The sequence below is a fragment of the Perca fluviatilis genome, chromosome 24, assembly GCF_010015445.1.
Source record: "Perca fluviatilis chromosome 24, GENO_Pfluv_1.0, whole genome shotgun sequence".
Taxonomy (NCBI): domain Eukaryota; kingdom Metazoa; phylum Chordata; class Actinopteri; order Perciformes; family Percidae; genus Perca; species Perca fluviatilis.
This window is the reverse complement of record NC_053135.1, coordinates 21313829-21325984: the sequence shown is the minus strand read 5'-3', so window position 1 is coordinate 21325984 and position 12156 is coordinate 21313829. Positions and strand designations below refer to the sequence as shown.

Genomic DNA, 12156 nt, shown 5'->3' with positions numbered 1-12156 from the left:
CAACCTAACATTGTAGAACTACAACTATATTTCATAATGTTAAAGTTACACTGCTGAACCGCATCTTAACATGTTAGAACTGCAATTTGAGCTGATGAGTAAAAGCAAAGGTCAAATCACTGCTTGGATGATTACAACCTCTTTTAATCTCAGTCCTCATAGTCTCCAGTACACGTGTCTCTGCCTATCTTCTCTGGTGAGTGACGAGTCTCTTCTCTCTCTCTCTCTCTCTCTCTCTCTCTCTCTCTCTCTCTCTCTCTCTCTCTCTCTGTTCCATCTAGTGGACTGACAGTAGAAGTACAGCAGCTGATGATGTACTCTTTGATGTGAAAGAGACAAGAAGAACCAATGAGAAATGATGTTGTTTCCTCTGCAGATAAAAGGCTGAAAGCCACAAAACATGTTCACACATTACTATATTTGGTAATGCTGGCCTGTCTGAATGTCTCCTCGTTTCCTGAGTAAAGTTTACTTTCACTTCCCAGAGTTTGTGACGCATTTTTTCTTTCCGTGTGAAGCTCCAGCTGAAGGTAATTTAACTCTGTCTGTAACATTTAAAATATACTTTAAATTAAACTCTTTAAACATCATCTGGCACCGTTTAAATTCCTTTGTGTTTCAGAGAAGGTTAAACATAAGAGTGTTTAAACTCATTTCTATTTTTCTTTTAATAAATATGTAACTGCGGTCACGAAAGAGGAGACTATTTGCATGAGACAGATATTTAAAAACAAACAGAAGGAGCCGTTAGTGACATGTGAGGAAAGTACGAACAAAGACTGCCAAAATAAAAAATAATATATATATATATATATATATATATATATATATATAAAATACACAATTCCTCGTTGACTTTTAGAAAAGATGTTGCATTTATTTAAGTTAAAAAAACAGTGAAAATACCTTTTACTGGGACATTTATGATTAAAAATGTGATTACTTGCACAGCCGTATTTCTTTGTGTGTGTGTGTGTGTGTGTGTCTATGTGTGTGAGTGTGTGTGTGTGTGTGTGTGTGTGTATGTGTGTCATTGAGAGATTGTGTGTGTGTGTGTGTTTGTGTCTCTCTCTTTGGGAGAGCATGTGTGTGTCTGTCTCCTAGCTCCATCTAGTGGACTGATAGTACAACTACAGCAGCTGATGATGCATTCAAATGATCATTCTGAAAGAGACAAGAAGAGCCAATGAGAAATTATGTTGTGTTTCCTCTGCAGATGAAAGGCTGACTTCAGCAGCATGGATCAGTGTGAGGACAGAGAAACCACTCTGAGTGGGGAACAGGACAGAGGAACCACTCTGAGTGGGGAACTGGACCACCAGACCAAAGCTCAGAGGTGAGAGGACCGTCTCTAACTGTCCAGCACTCAGATCACTGCAGCAACATTATTCACACCCAAACCTCTGGCTGTGTTTTTTTTTTAACAAACTGATTTGATCAGGATCCATCAGAGACCACACTCTCCTGAACCAGAACCCAGTTGTGTGTCCTTCAAGAGTGACCGGTCTAAGGAGTGGCCGCTGTTGTTTCAAAATCCAGCTTCACCACCAGCAGAGTAAGTCAGCATCAGTTACTTTATAAGGTCAGGAATGTTACAAAAGAAAATTTGAAAGACATCAATTCAACTAGAAATAATAGTAGTAGCAGTGCAGGGCATAGCAGGGTGTTAAGCAAGACCACAGACCACCATGATTTAGGTGCCACCACAAGGAAAACTGTGAGGTTGAGAATACATAAGGACTCCAGGGAATAAGTACTCTGGCTATCACCAGACCAAGCTCAATCTTAAAAGATTGAGTCTGCTTTGTATTTTCTCTGCAAAAGAGGCGTATCAACGCGCATAGTTCAAATGACTCTGTACCGCAAATTGGATAGTCCTTCAACCAATCAGAACAACGATCTGGCTGACATAGCAGCGACAGCAGCCTCAACAGGTTGCTGCTGTGCTTCGGTAGCCGCCATGTTGAATGTAAACAAAAATCAGCTTGCGGCTTGCGTGGGGTCTCTATCTTCATCATCGCGTTAAACCCGCTAATAGCTGCGGTGGTGATGGCAAATTTTATTTTTACATTATTGGTTTAGTGATTGTTTAATATTCTACAAGATATCCTTACATTTTGTGATGATTCAAAAGGCTCCAAGTGAAACAGCTGCCAACCGTGAACTTTGGGTCTAGCTGAAGCTATTTCTTGTTGAAAAGACCTCAGTCACTGTTTACTTTTAGCAGATAAAGTGAAGAAGGCCATAGAACTGTCTGAACCGTGTCTCTTTCTGTCTCCTGAGATAAACTGTTGTTTAGGCTAATGAAAAGAACAGGAGCAGAAGGGAAGGTGATCAACTATGGCCATGCTAAAAGACACATTTAGAGGGGTGGCTTAACAGAGGTTTTACTATATGATGTTTGGATGTTTAGACTTTAGGTTAGAAATGCTCATTCAGTCGTGCTGCGTGTACCTGTGAATCTCTATTTTTGCAAAGTACAATAAATACTCAAAGACCAGACTTTGGTTTAATTTTCAAACAGTCTTTATTCATTTTCATTCTTATCATTGGTATTTACTAAACTAAACAGTAAAACTATAACAGCATAATTAATTGCGTGCAATGCCACACAAACCTGAGCCAGCCTACAAAGGACAACTACGGGAGAAGCAAGAGAGGGAGTGTCATGTATGAAGCTATACACCCTCCTCGCCAGTCTAAGTGAACTCTGCCACTCCTCACTCCGTTAATATAAGCTTTATCAACGAGGAGAATTGTAAGCTTCAGTACAAGCTACGTTGGCCCGATGTGGCGGGGTGATCCCACCAAAAGAATGGCCTCTAGTAATTTCCTTTCTCCTGCTGTCAGAAAACAAACTGTTGTCTCCACCAGCGTAAAGTCAGACACAACAGGAATCAATCAAGAATATACTGGAGTCCTGGAGTCTTTACAGTGTTCCTGATAGCTTATACTTTCTACAGCAGCTTCTGTTTCTGAAGATTAAAAAGTAGATTAACCTCTCTGGTTGTCTTCCTCTCTTTCGAACAGGTCCATCCTGAGGCTGGACTCTAATGAATCAGAACCGGGACCCAGCTGTGTGTCCTTCAAGAGTGCCCGGTCCATGAGTGAACCGCGCTGCATTTTAAAAATCAAGCTTCACCAACAGCAGAGTAAGTCAGCATCAGTTACTTTATGAGGTCAACAATGTTACAAAAGAAATTTGAAAGACATCAATTCAACTAGAAATAATAGTAGTAGCAGTGCAGGGGCGTAGAAGGGTCTTGAGCAAGACCACGGTGAACGCTGCAACCACGATTTAGGTGCAACCCCAAGGAAAACTGTGAGGCGAGAATACATAAGGATTCTAGGGAATAAGTACTCTAGCTATCACCAGACCAAGCTCAATCTTTTAAATTGGATGTTGCAGTGACAGCGGCATCAATGGTTTGCTGCGCTCGATGGCTATCATGTTGAATATAAACACAAATCTGATTGGTCGCTTCTCTATCGTCATCATGTTAAATCAGCCAATAGCACACCAGGTGGATAAGCCAGTTTGTGGTTGGTCCTTGCAGATTTGTACAAAGGAGCATTAGGGCCACATCAAAGGGGAAGAAATTAAACCCTACAGGTTTCTTCATCATTGCCGATGTGAGCGTTGAAGTCTCCCAGTCGGTATCCTTTCCAGGACACCACCCAGATACTCCAGCAACGTTGGGTATGAGCTGCTGTTTGGTGCATAATCAGGGACAACAGCTCAGGTTCTTTCTTTCTGTTGTTTCTCTGGGATGACACACCAACCTGATGGCTGACATTCGGCATAGAAGGCAGTCGGACTGACTGCCTCCCCAAGTTGGTAAAAATTGTGCCTTGAAACACAACGAATCGACGCAGACTGCTGACGGTAGCTGATTGGAATAAGCGCGTCGCGTGGGTCTGGTTTCTCCGGAAAATTGAATGGACTGTCATGGAGGCTTGTTAGAGTACGATGTCATATTTTACTGAAATAGTTCACCGAAACGTGTTTCTGAAAACTTTATAAGTGAGAAATAGGCCATGCAGTTGCTGAATCTGTCTTCATTTGAGATCTACAAAGGTCAGTTTCAAAGCTTTCGCCAGATTTTGAGAGGCGTTAGTCACGCTAATCCCGTTCGTCATTTCCGGGTTAGCATTCCACCAATCAAATTGGCCGTTGAGTCTGACTGCCCACTCTCCGACCCAACAAGTCAAATTGACCAAAATGAAGGCTGATTATCAGGTTGGTGTGTCAGCGCCTTTAGGGGTTCGGGTCGGTTGCTCATGAAAAACAATGAGCTTGTTTGAGCTGTGAGCGGTTGTTTGTTGTATTATTGGGGCGTGGACAGACATATGTAAGCTAATCGTTCTTGATTCTTCCACAGAGTGGACAAGGAGAGCTCAGAGGTTCCCAGTGGCCAGTCAAGTCAGCAGCATCAAACACACCTGGACTCCACATTTAGGGTCTGTACTTGTAAAAAGCTACTTTTACATCTATTCTGTTAACAATCATCTCCATGCTGCACGTTTCAGACCAGTGGGTTGTCCTTCTGACATGGATCGGTTTGCTTCCATGATTTCAGTTTGTGTCATTCATATAATCTTCTGTTCCAGCTGCTGGAGGAAAAAATCGTCACTTTTGTGAAGAATGAGCTGAAGAAGATCCAGAAGGTTCTGAGTCCAGATTACCCAGAATGCTTAGAGAGTCAGAGGAAGGGTGAGGATGAAGAGCAGAGGAGCAGCAGAGAGGCATTTCTGAAGATCACACTGCACTTCCTGAAGAGAATGAAGCAGGACGAGCGGGCTGACCGTCTGCAGCACATTAAGAGGATTTCTCTTAAGATTTAACTTGCTGGGCTAATGGGACTTTTACTCATGTCTCCAGAGAAGGGTCAAAATATGTTCCTGTTACTTTATAAATCACTTATTGATCTTCTTTGTTGTGTATTCATTCAGGATGTCCTGCTGGAGTTTGTAAGCGTGAACTAAAATGTAACCTAAACAAGAAGTTCCAGTGTGTGTTTGAGGGGATTGCTAAAGCAGGAAACCAAACCATACTGAATCAGATGTTTACCGAGATCTACATCACAAAGCGAGGGACTGCAGATGATGAACATGAGGTCAGACAGATTGAAACAGCATCCAGGAAACAAGATAGACCAGAAACAACAATCAGACGAGAAGACATCTTTAAAACTCCATCTGGAAGAGCTGAACCGATCAGAACAGTGATGACAAAGGGAGTGGCTGGCATCGGGAAAACAGTCTTAACACAGAAGTTCACTCTGGACTGGGCTGAAGACAAAGCCAACCAGGACATCCAGTTCACATTTCCATTCACCTTCAGAGAGCTGAATGTGCTAAAAGAGAAGAAGTACAGCTTGGTGGAACTTGTTGATTACTTCTTTAGTGAAACCAAAGAAGCAGGAATCTGCAGGTTTGAAGAGTTCCCAATTGTGTTCATCTTTGACGGTCTGGATGAGTGTCGACTTCCTCTGGACTTCCTCAACACTGAGATCCTGACTGATGTTACAGTGTCCACCTCAGTGGATGTGCTGCTGACAAACCTCATCAGGGAAAACTGCTTCCCTCTGCTCCGCCTCTGGATAACCACACACGCTGCTGCAGCCAATCAGATCCCTCCTGGGTGTGTTGACATGATGACAGAGGTCAGAGGGTTCACTGACCCACAGAAGGAGGAGTACTTCAGGAAGAAATTCAGAGATGAGGAGCAGGCCAACAGAATTATCTCCCACATCAAGACATCACGAAGCCTCCATATCATGTGTCACATCCCAGTCTTCTGCTGGATCACTGCTACAGTTCTGGAGGATGTGTTGAAGAGCAGAGAGGGAAGAGAGCTGCCCAAGACCGTGACTGAGATGTACATCCACTTCCTGGTGGTTCAGTCCAAACGGAAGTACATCAAGTATGATGGAGGAGCTGAGACAGATCCACACTGGAGTCCAGAAAGCAGGAAGATGATCGAGTCTCTAGGAAAACTGGCTTTTGAGCAGCTGCAGAAAGGCAACCTGATCTTCTATGAATCAGACCTGACAGAGTGTGGCATCGATATCAAAGCAGCCTCAATGTGCTCAGGAGTGTTCACACAGATCTTTAAAGAGGAGAGAGGACTGTACCAGAACCAGGTGTTCAGCTTTGTCCATCTGAGTGTTCAGGAGTTTCTGGCTGCTCTTCATGTTCATCTGACATTCACCAAGTCTGGAGTCAACCTGCTGTCAGGAAAACAAACAACATCAACACAGTTCTACCAGAGTGCTGTGGACGAGGCCTTACAGAGTCCAAATGGACACCTGGACTTGTTCCTCCGCTTCCTCCTGGGTCTTTCTCTGCAGACCAATCAGAATCTCCTACGAGGTCTGATGACACAGACAGGAAGTAGCTCAGAGACCAATCAAGAAACAGTCAAGTACATCAAGAAGAAGATCAGTGCGAATCTGTCTGCAGAGAGAAGCATCAATCTGTTCCACTGTCTGAATGAACTTAATAATCGATCTCTAGTGAAGGAGATCCAACAGTCCCTGAAATCAGGACGTCTCTCCACAGATGAACTGTCTCCTGCTCAGTGGTCAGCTCTGGTCTTCATCTTACTGTCATCAGAGGAAGATCTGGATGTGTTTGACCTGAAGAAATATGGTGCTTCAGAGGAGGCTCTTCTGAGGCTGCTGCCAGTGGTCAAAGCCTCCAACAAAGCTCTGTCAGTGTGATTTATTAATAAGAAAATACCCTGCTATCTTTCAACAGGAGAGATAAGTAAATAACTTGTTTCCTTCCTGTTGTCTCTCCAGACTGAGTGGCTGCAATCTGTCAGAGAGAAGCTGTGAAGCTCTGTCCTCTGTTCTCAAGTCCAAGTCCTCTAGTCTGAGAGAGCTGGACCTGAGTAACAACAACCTGGAATCAGGAGCAAAGCTGATCACTGTTGGACTGAAGAGTCCACACTGCACACTGGAGACTCTCAGGTCAGATCAAGAACAATAATCTTTGAAAACACAGTATTGAAAATACTTTTGAAACATTAAAAAAGTTAATGTTTCCAAAGTATTTTATTCTGATTTAGAATCACTTCATAAAAAATGAAATATGAACTGTGGCTGACATCCATGAATGGTTGGCAGAGGATGAGAAGTGAATCATTGCATGAAATGACATTTTAACAACACTCTGGAGTTAGCTGTTACTGGAATAGTTTGGATCACATCAGCTGTGCCACTGACTCGTCAATAATGAAGTTTGCGACGTATAGTAGCTAGATTTACGTCTTTGATTACTGGATGTCTTTTTAATCCGCATTCAGTCAATTGGTTATCATGTTTCCAACTGGTTGAGAGAATGGATTTTAATTTTTCTATCACCACAAGTCCAGACTTAACATTTGAACACAAATGTTATCTGTCTTTGATCCTGTTGTCTCTCCAGGTTGGGTGGCTGTAACCTGTCAAAGAGTAGCTGTGAAGCTCTGTCCTCTTTTCTTAGCTCCCAGTCCTCTAGTCTGAGAGAGCTGGATCTGAGTAACAACAACCTGCAGGATTCAGGAGTAAAGCTGATCTCTGTTGGACTGAAGAGTCCACACTGCACCCTAGAGACTCTCAGGTCAGGTTTCATCAACCCATTCAACTGAACTCTGATTAACTTCAGTTGATGATTCAAAACACAAATGGCTTTTGCATTCATGTTGTTCAATTCAAATCAATAACATTTTATTTATAGTATCAAATCATAACAAGAGTTACCTCGATACACTTTACAGATTACAGATTTACAAAGACCCAACGATTCTAGTAATTCCCCGTGAGCATTTAGTGCGAGGTGGCGGGGAAAAACTCCCTTTTAGGAAGAAATCTCGGCAGACCCAGGCTCTTGGTAGGCGTAATTCGACGGTGCCGGTTGGGGTTGATGCATTTTTCTTTGGGTTGAACCATAGCGGCCACTGTAAAAGTTTACCCGAACAAAACACATGGCTCCACGTATTGACAGAGGGTTCCTGTGTGTTGATCTGTGTGTTTGCAGTCTGTCAGGCTGTCTGATCTCAGAGGAAGGCTGTTCTGCTCTGGTCTCGCCTCTGAGCTCCAACCCCTCCCATCTGAGAGAACTGGACCTGAGCTACAATCATCCAGGAGACTCGGGAGTGAAGCTACTGTCAGCGGGACTGAAGGATCCTCTCTGGAGACTGGACACTCTCAGGTACAAACACTGATGATCATTTAAAGGAGGTATTAATGTAGATGATGATTTCCAAGGAGATCATCTATAAGAATCAAAATAACTCCCTATTGTTAATATTCTATTTAGTTTGGACAAATCTCTGCTTGGTAAAGAAATATCCCGGTGATCAAATTATTACCAGGATATCTTTCATCTCTACAGAGATAGATCCAGTACATGTTTAGCTTAGCTTAGCACAAACCAATGTGCTTTCTATGCTGTGACAACACTGATGTCTGGACTAATTACTGTATAAAGTGCCTCTTGTGCTGGAAGAGCACAGTCACATGAGTAGGAGCTAAAAGTCTCTCAAAACACCTGCAGTGTGAACATAACATAAAGTTGGGTTCTTAGAAATACAAAAATTCCTCCGGTCTGAAAACGTCTAATATATGTGTGTCTGAGAGTGATTTAATATCCAACACTCCTTTCAGCGTGGAGCCTGCTGGAGTCAGATGGTTGACACCATGTCTGAGGAAGTGTAAGTGTGTTTTTAATTTCATTCATTAAACTGTGACATAATTCATTCAACCATCTGATGTCATCACGACGGCTTGATCACAGTCTCTGGCTTTACTGTAATATTAGATCTACAACAACCGCATTCCCGACTTTTCCTGGAGCTCGTAAAACCGCAGTAAAGTCTGTTTCTCTCTGCCGTTGTCTGTTACATCCTAACATTTAACTGACATTAGTTAACCTTAGCGCTTGTCTTAGCAGACCTCTGTACTTCCGTTAACTTTAACCAGCCCCGGTCCTTTCTGAAAAACAACAGCAAATAGAAACAGACTAACTAAACATGTTTGCTGACTGGGAGTTCTGGATGAACTCATGGAAGACATTACTGTACGCTGGCTGTGTGGTGAAGCAAATCTACCAGCCACTTGAATATTTTACCAGCATTTGGCTAGTAGAAGGTGCTAACTTTGGACACTGATTCAAGCCAATCATCAATATGCAGCAGCAATTGATGGTGGGGGCAGGGGGAGGCAGCATGTGAAAGTGCTGGCCAGCCAGTAGTTATATGTCCGTGAATCTGGGGGGCAGAGCTTCTGAAGGGGGTTGTAGCTGTTTGCCAGTTGAATTCAAATATCAACAATCTTTGTGCAGCATCACTTACTGCACCTTTAATAACTGCAGCTTTGGGGCGCGCCCTGGAAGCGATCACCTGATTGAGCGTTCACCCAATATACAAACCTCAATTCCAATGAAGTTGGGATGTCTTGCAAAACGTAAATAACAACGGTATACAATGGTTTACAAATCCTTTTTAACATATATTCAATTGAATACAACACAAAAACAAGATATTTCATCTTCAAACTGATAAACATTATTGCTTTTTTGCAAATATTTACCTATTTTGAATTTGATGCCTGAAACACGTTCAGAATTTTGTGGTAATGTATTCAATTGAATATACTGTAGGTTGAAAAGTTTTTATGTGCATTTTAGACAACCTTCCAACTTCAAATTAATTTGGGTTTGTACTGCGGCTCACTTTTATCGCAGCAGCCTGGTGTTCCAATCTGAAACACTGCTGCATGTTATTCCTCGCTTTGCTCTCTCGTCTTTCCTGTCTTCAGTTGTCATATCAAGTAAAGGCTAAAGATGCCCCCAAAAGTAATAAAATAAAAATAAATAACTGCAGTTCTATTGTGTCTTGTTCTCTCCGTCAGATTCCTGTGAACTCACACTTGACACAAACACAGTGAACAGAAGACTCAAACTGTCTGACAACAACAGGAAGGTGAAACATGTGGAGGAGGATCAGCCATATCCTGATCATCCAGAGAGGTTTGACTCGGGGTATCCTTAGCTGCTGTGTAGAGATGGTCTGACTGGTCGTTGTTACTGGGAGGTTGAGACGGGAGGAGATGTTAATATATCAGTGAGTTACAGAGGAATCAGCAGGAAAGGAGATAGAGATGACTGTTTGTTTGGAGATAATGATCAGTCCTGGCGTCTGTTCTGCTCTGATGATGGTTACTCTGTATGGCACAATAAGAGAGGAGCATCCATCTCCTCCTCCTCTGTCTCTGATAGAGTAGCAGTGTATGTGGACTGTCCTGCTGGCTCTCTGTCCTTCTACACAGTCTCCTCTGACTCACTGATCCACATCTACACCTTCAACACCACATTCACTCAGCCTCTTTATCCTGGGTTTGGATTCTGGTCTCTTAGGTCTGGGTTCTGGCCCAGGTCTTCTGGTGCCTCAGTGTCTCTGTGTTGTGTGTAGGACGGAGAGTCCGGTTGAGTCTGTACTGGATCACACTTACAGAAATATGTCAGGTTATTGTTATAAACTAATGAATGAACTTTGTATACAATAATTCAGAATGATTGAACAGATTCTTGGTGAACATTGTAAACTTCTTCCACTTACAGTTCTTTAAAGATGGAAGCTGTGATCTTGAAATTGTAGCAATGCTGTTGACTTGTGTTATGTTTTGTTTTCAGTTCTGTCTCTTTCACAATAAAAGCATAACGTTATTGTGATGTGTTTGCGGCCTCTCTAAGGTCATTACTACTGATAAGATTCAGTTTTGGGACACCATTATTTACCTAAATGTATAACCTGACCTTCGTAACTTAACTGTGACTCCTGAAATTAAATCTTGTATATACAAGAAAATCTTGTATAAAAGACAAGATAAGATGATTTAGTATTATCTTGCTTTATTCTAATACACAGTAATACTGTGTATTAGAATAAAGCAAATTACATACAAAATGGGGGACTTCCTGTTGGGTTTAGGATGAACTTGCAACCATTGTGTCAAGAATACACACTATGTATGAAAGCGAGAGGGCACGGAAGATGAACATGCTTGAGCAAGCAGAGAACGTCGCTCTTACAGCAGCCCAGTCTCATGCCAGGTCGTTATATAGTCACGTTATTGTAATCTATTAAGTCGTGGACAGGTTACGTAAATGCAGTTTTTTCGTGTGGCCATTACGGCATTGAAAGCAATGCATTTTAATTGGAAGCACTATTGCTGATCCCAGAACGCGAAGCGGCAGTAGTTGATAAGGCGAGAAAGTCTGCGTAGGGAGGTTGGTCGGGTGGTGGATGGGTCAGAAAACACAGAACTTTCACCCCGGAGACCGGGATCGCGAATTTCGCTGCGTGTGGCAGTACCTTTGTCCCGCGTCGGTGGCAGTACCTTTGTCCCGCGTGTTGCAGTTCCTTTGTCCCGCGTGTTGCAGTTCCTTTGTCCCGCGTGTGGGCAGTACCTTTGTCCCGCTGCGTGTTGCAGTTCCTTTGTCCAGCGTGTGGCAGTAACCTTTGTCCCGCTGTGTGGCAGTACCTTTGTCCCGCTGCGGTGGCAGTACCTTTGTCCCGCTGCGGTGGTAGTACCTTTGTCCCGCTGCGTGTGGCAGTTCCTTTGTCCCGCGTGTGTTGCAGTTCCTTTGTCCCGTGTTGTGGTAGTACCTTTGTCCCGCGTGTTGCAGTTCCTTTGTCGGCGTGTCCTGCGTGTGGACGGTGTTCCTTTCCCGTTCTTTTTATTCCTAACCCCAACCGTCTTGTTATTGTGGCGTTTCATTTCCCCGTTAGTGTGCTCCTGCGCTGACGCGAGTGGCGGCCCGTCCCGCGGTTTTTGCCGCGTGGTGCCTCATTTCCCGACGCAAGTGGCAGCCCATCCCGTTGTTTTAGCCGATGTGCCTCGCCTCATTTCCCCGTTGTATCCCCGAGGCAGGTTTGAAAAGCGTGACCTGTACACGCTCAAAAGTCGTTGCATATACACGAAAAAACGTCAAAATCGGAACTTGGACACCGAATTTATGAATCAAAATAATGTGACTATTACACGACCTGGCGGAGACCGGGTTGCTTACAGGTGACCATTGGACTTCTGTGGTGGGGGGGAGAGGCCTACACAACAACCACCTTCAGAGATAACAGAGAAACAGCCGCCAAAGAAAAGAAGGATG

At 43.3% G+C, this 12156-nt stretch overlaps 1 protein-coding gene and 1 long non-coding RNA gene across 2 annotated transcripts in view; both read left to right on the top strand.

Annotated features, from left to right (window-relative positions):
- Nucleotides 1-12156, top strand: part of LOC120554014 — a 256741-nt gene that overhangs the window by 231037 nt on the left and 13548 nt on the right. The window contains exons 8-12 of the mRNA XM_039792562.1: nucleotides 4954-6715; nucleotides 6807-6977; nucleotides 7435-7608; nucleotides 8026-8199; nucleotides 8655-8694. Coding sequence (XP_039648496.1) covers nucleotides 4954-6715; nucleotides 6807-6977; nucleotides 7435-7608; nucleotides 8026-8199; nucleotides 8655-8694 — 2321 coding nt within the window. The remainder of the gene's footprint in view (nucleotides 1-4953; nucleotides 6716-6806; nucleotides 6978-7434; nucleotides 7609-8025; nucleotides 8200-8654; nucleotides 8695-12156) is intronic.
- On the top strand, nucleotides 487-1550 carry LOC120554668. The gene is made up of 3 exons (XR_005638546.1): nucleotides 487-530; nucleotides 1217-1336; nucleotides 1442-1550. It is a non-coding gene; the product is annotated as an uncharacterized LOC120554668 (long non-coding RNA).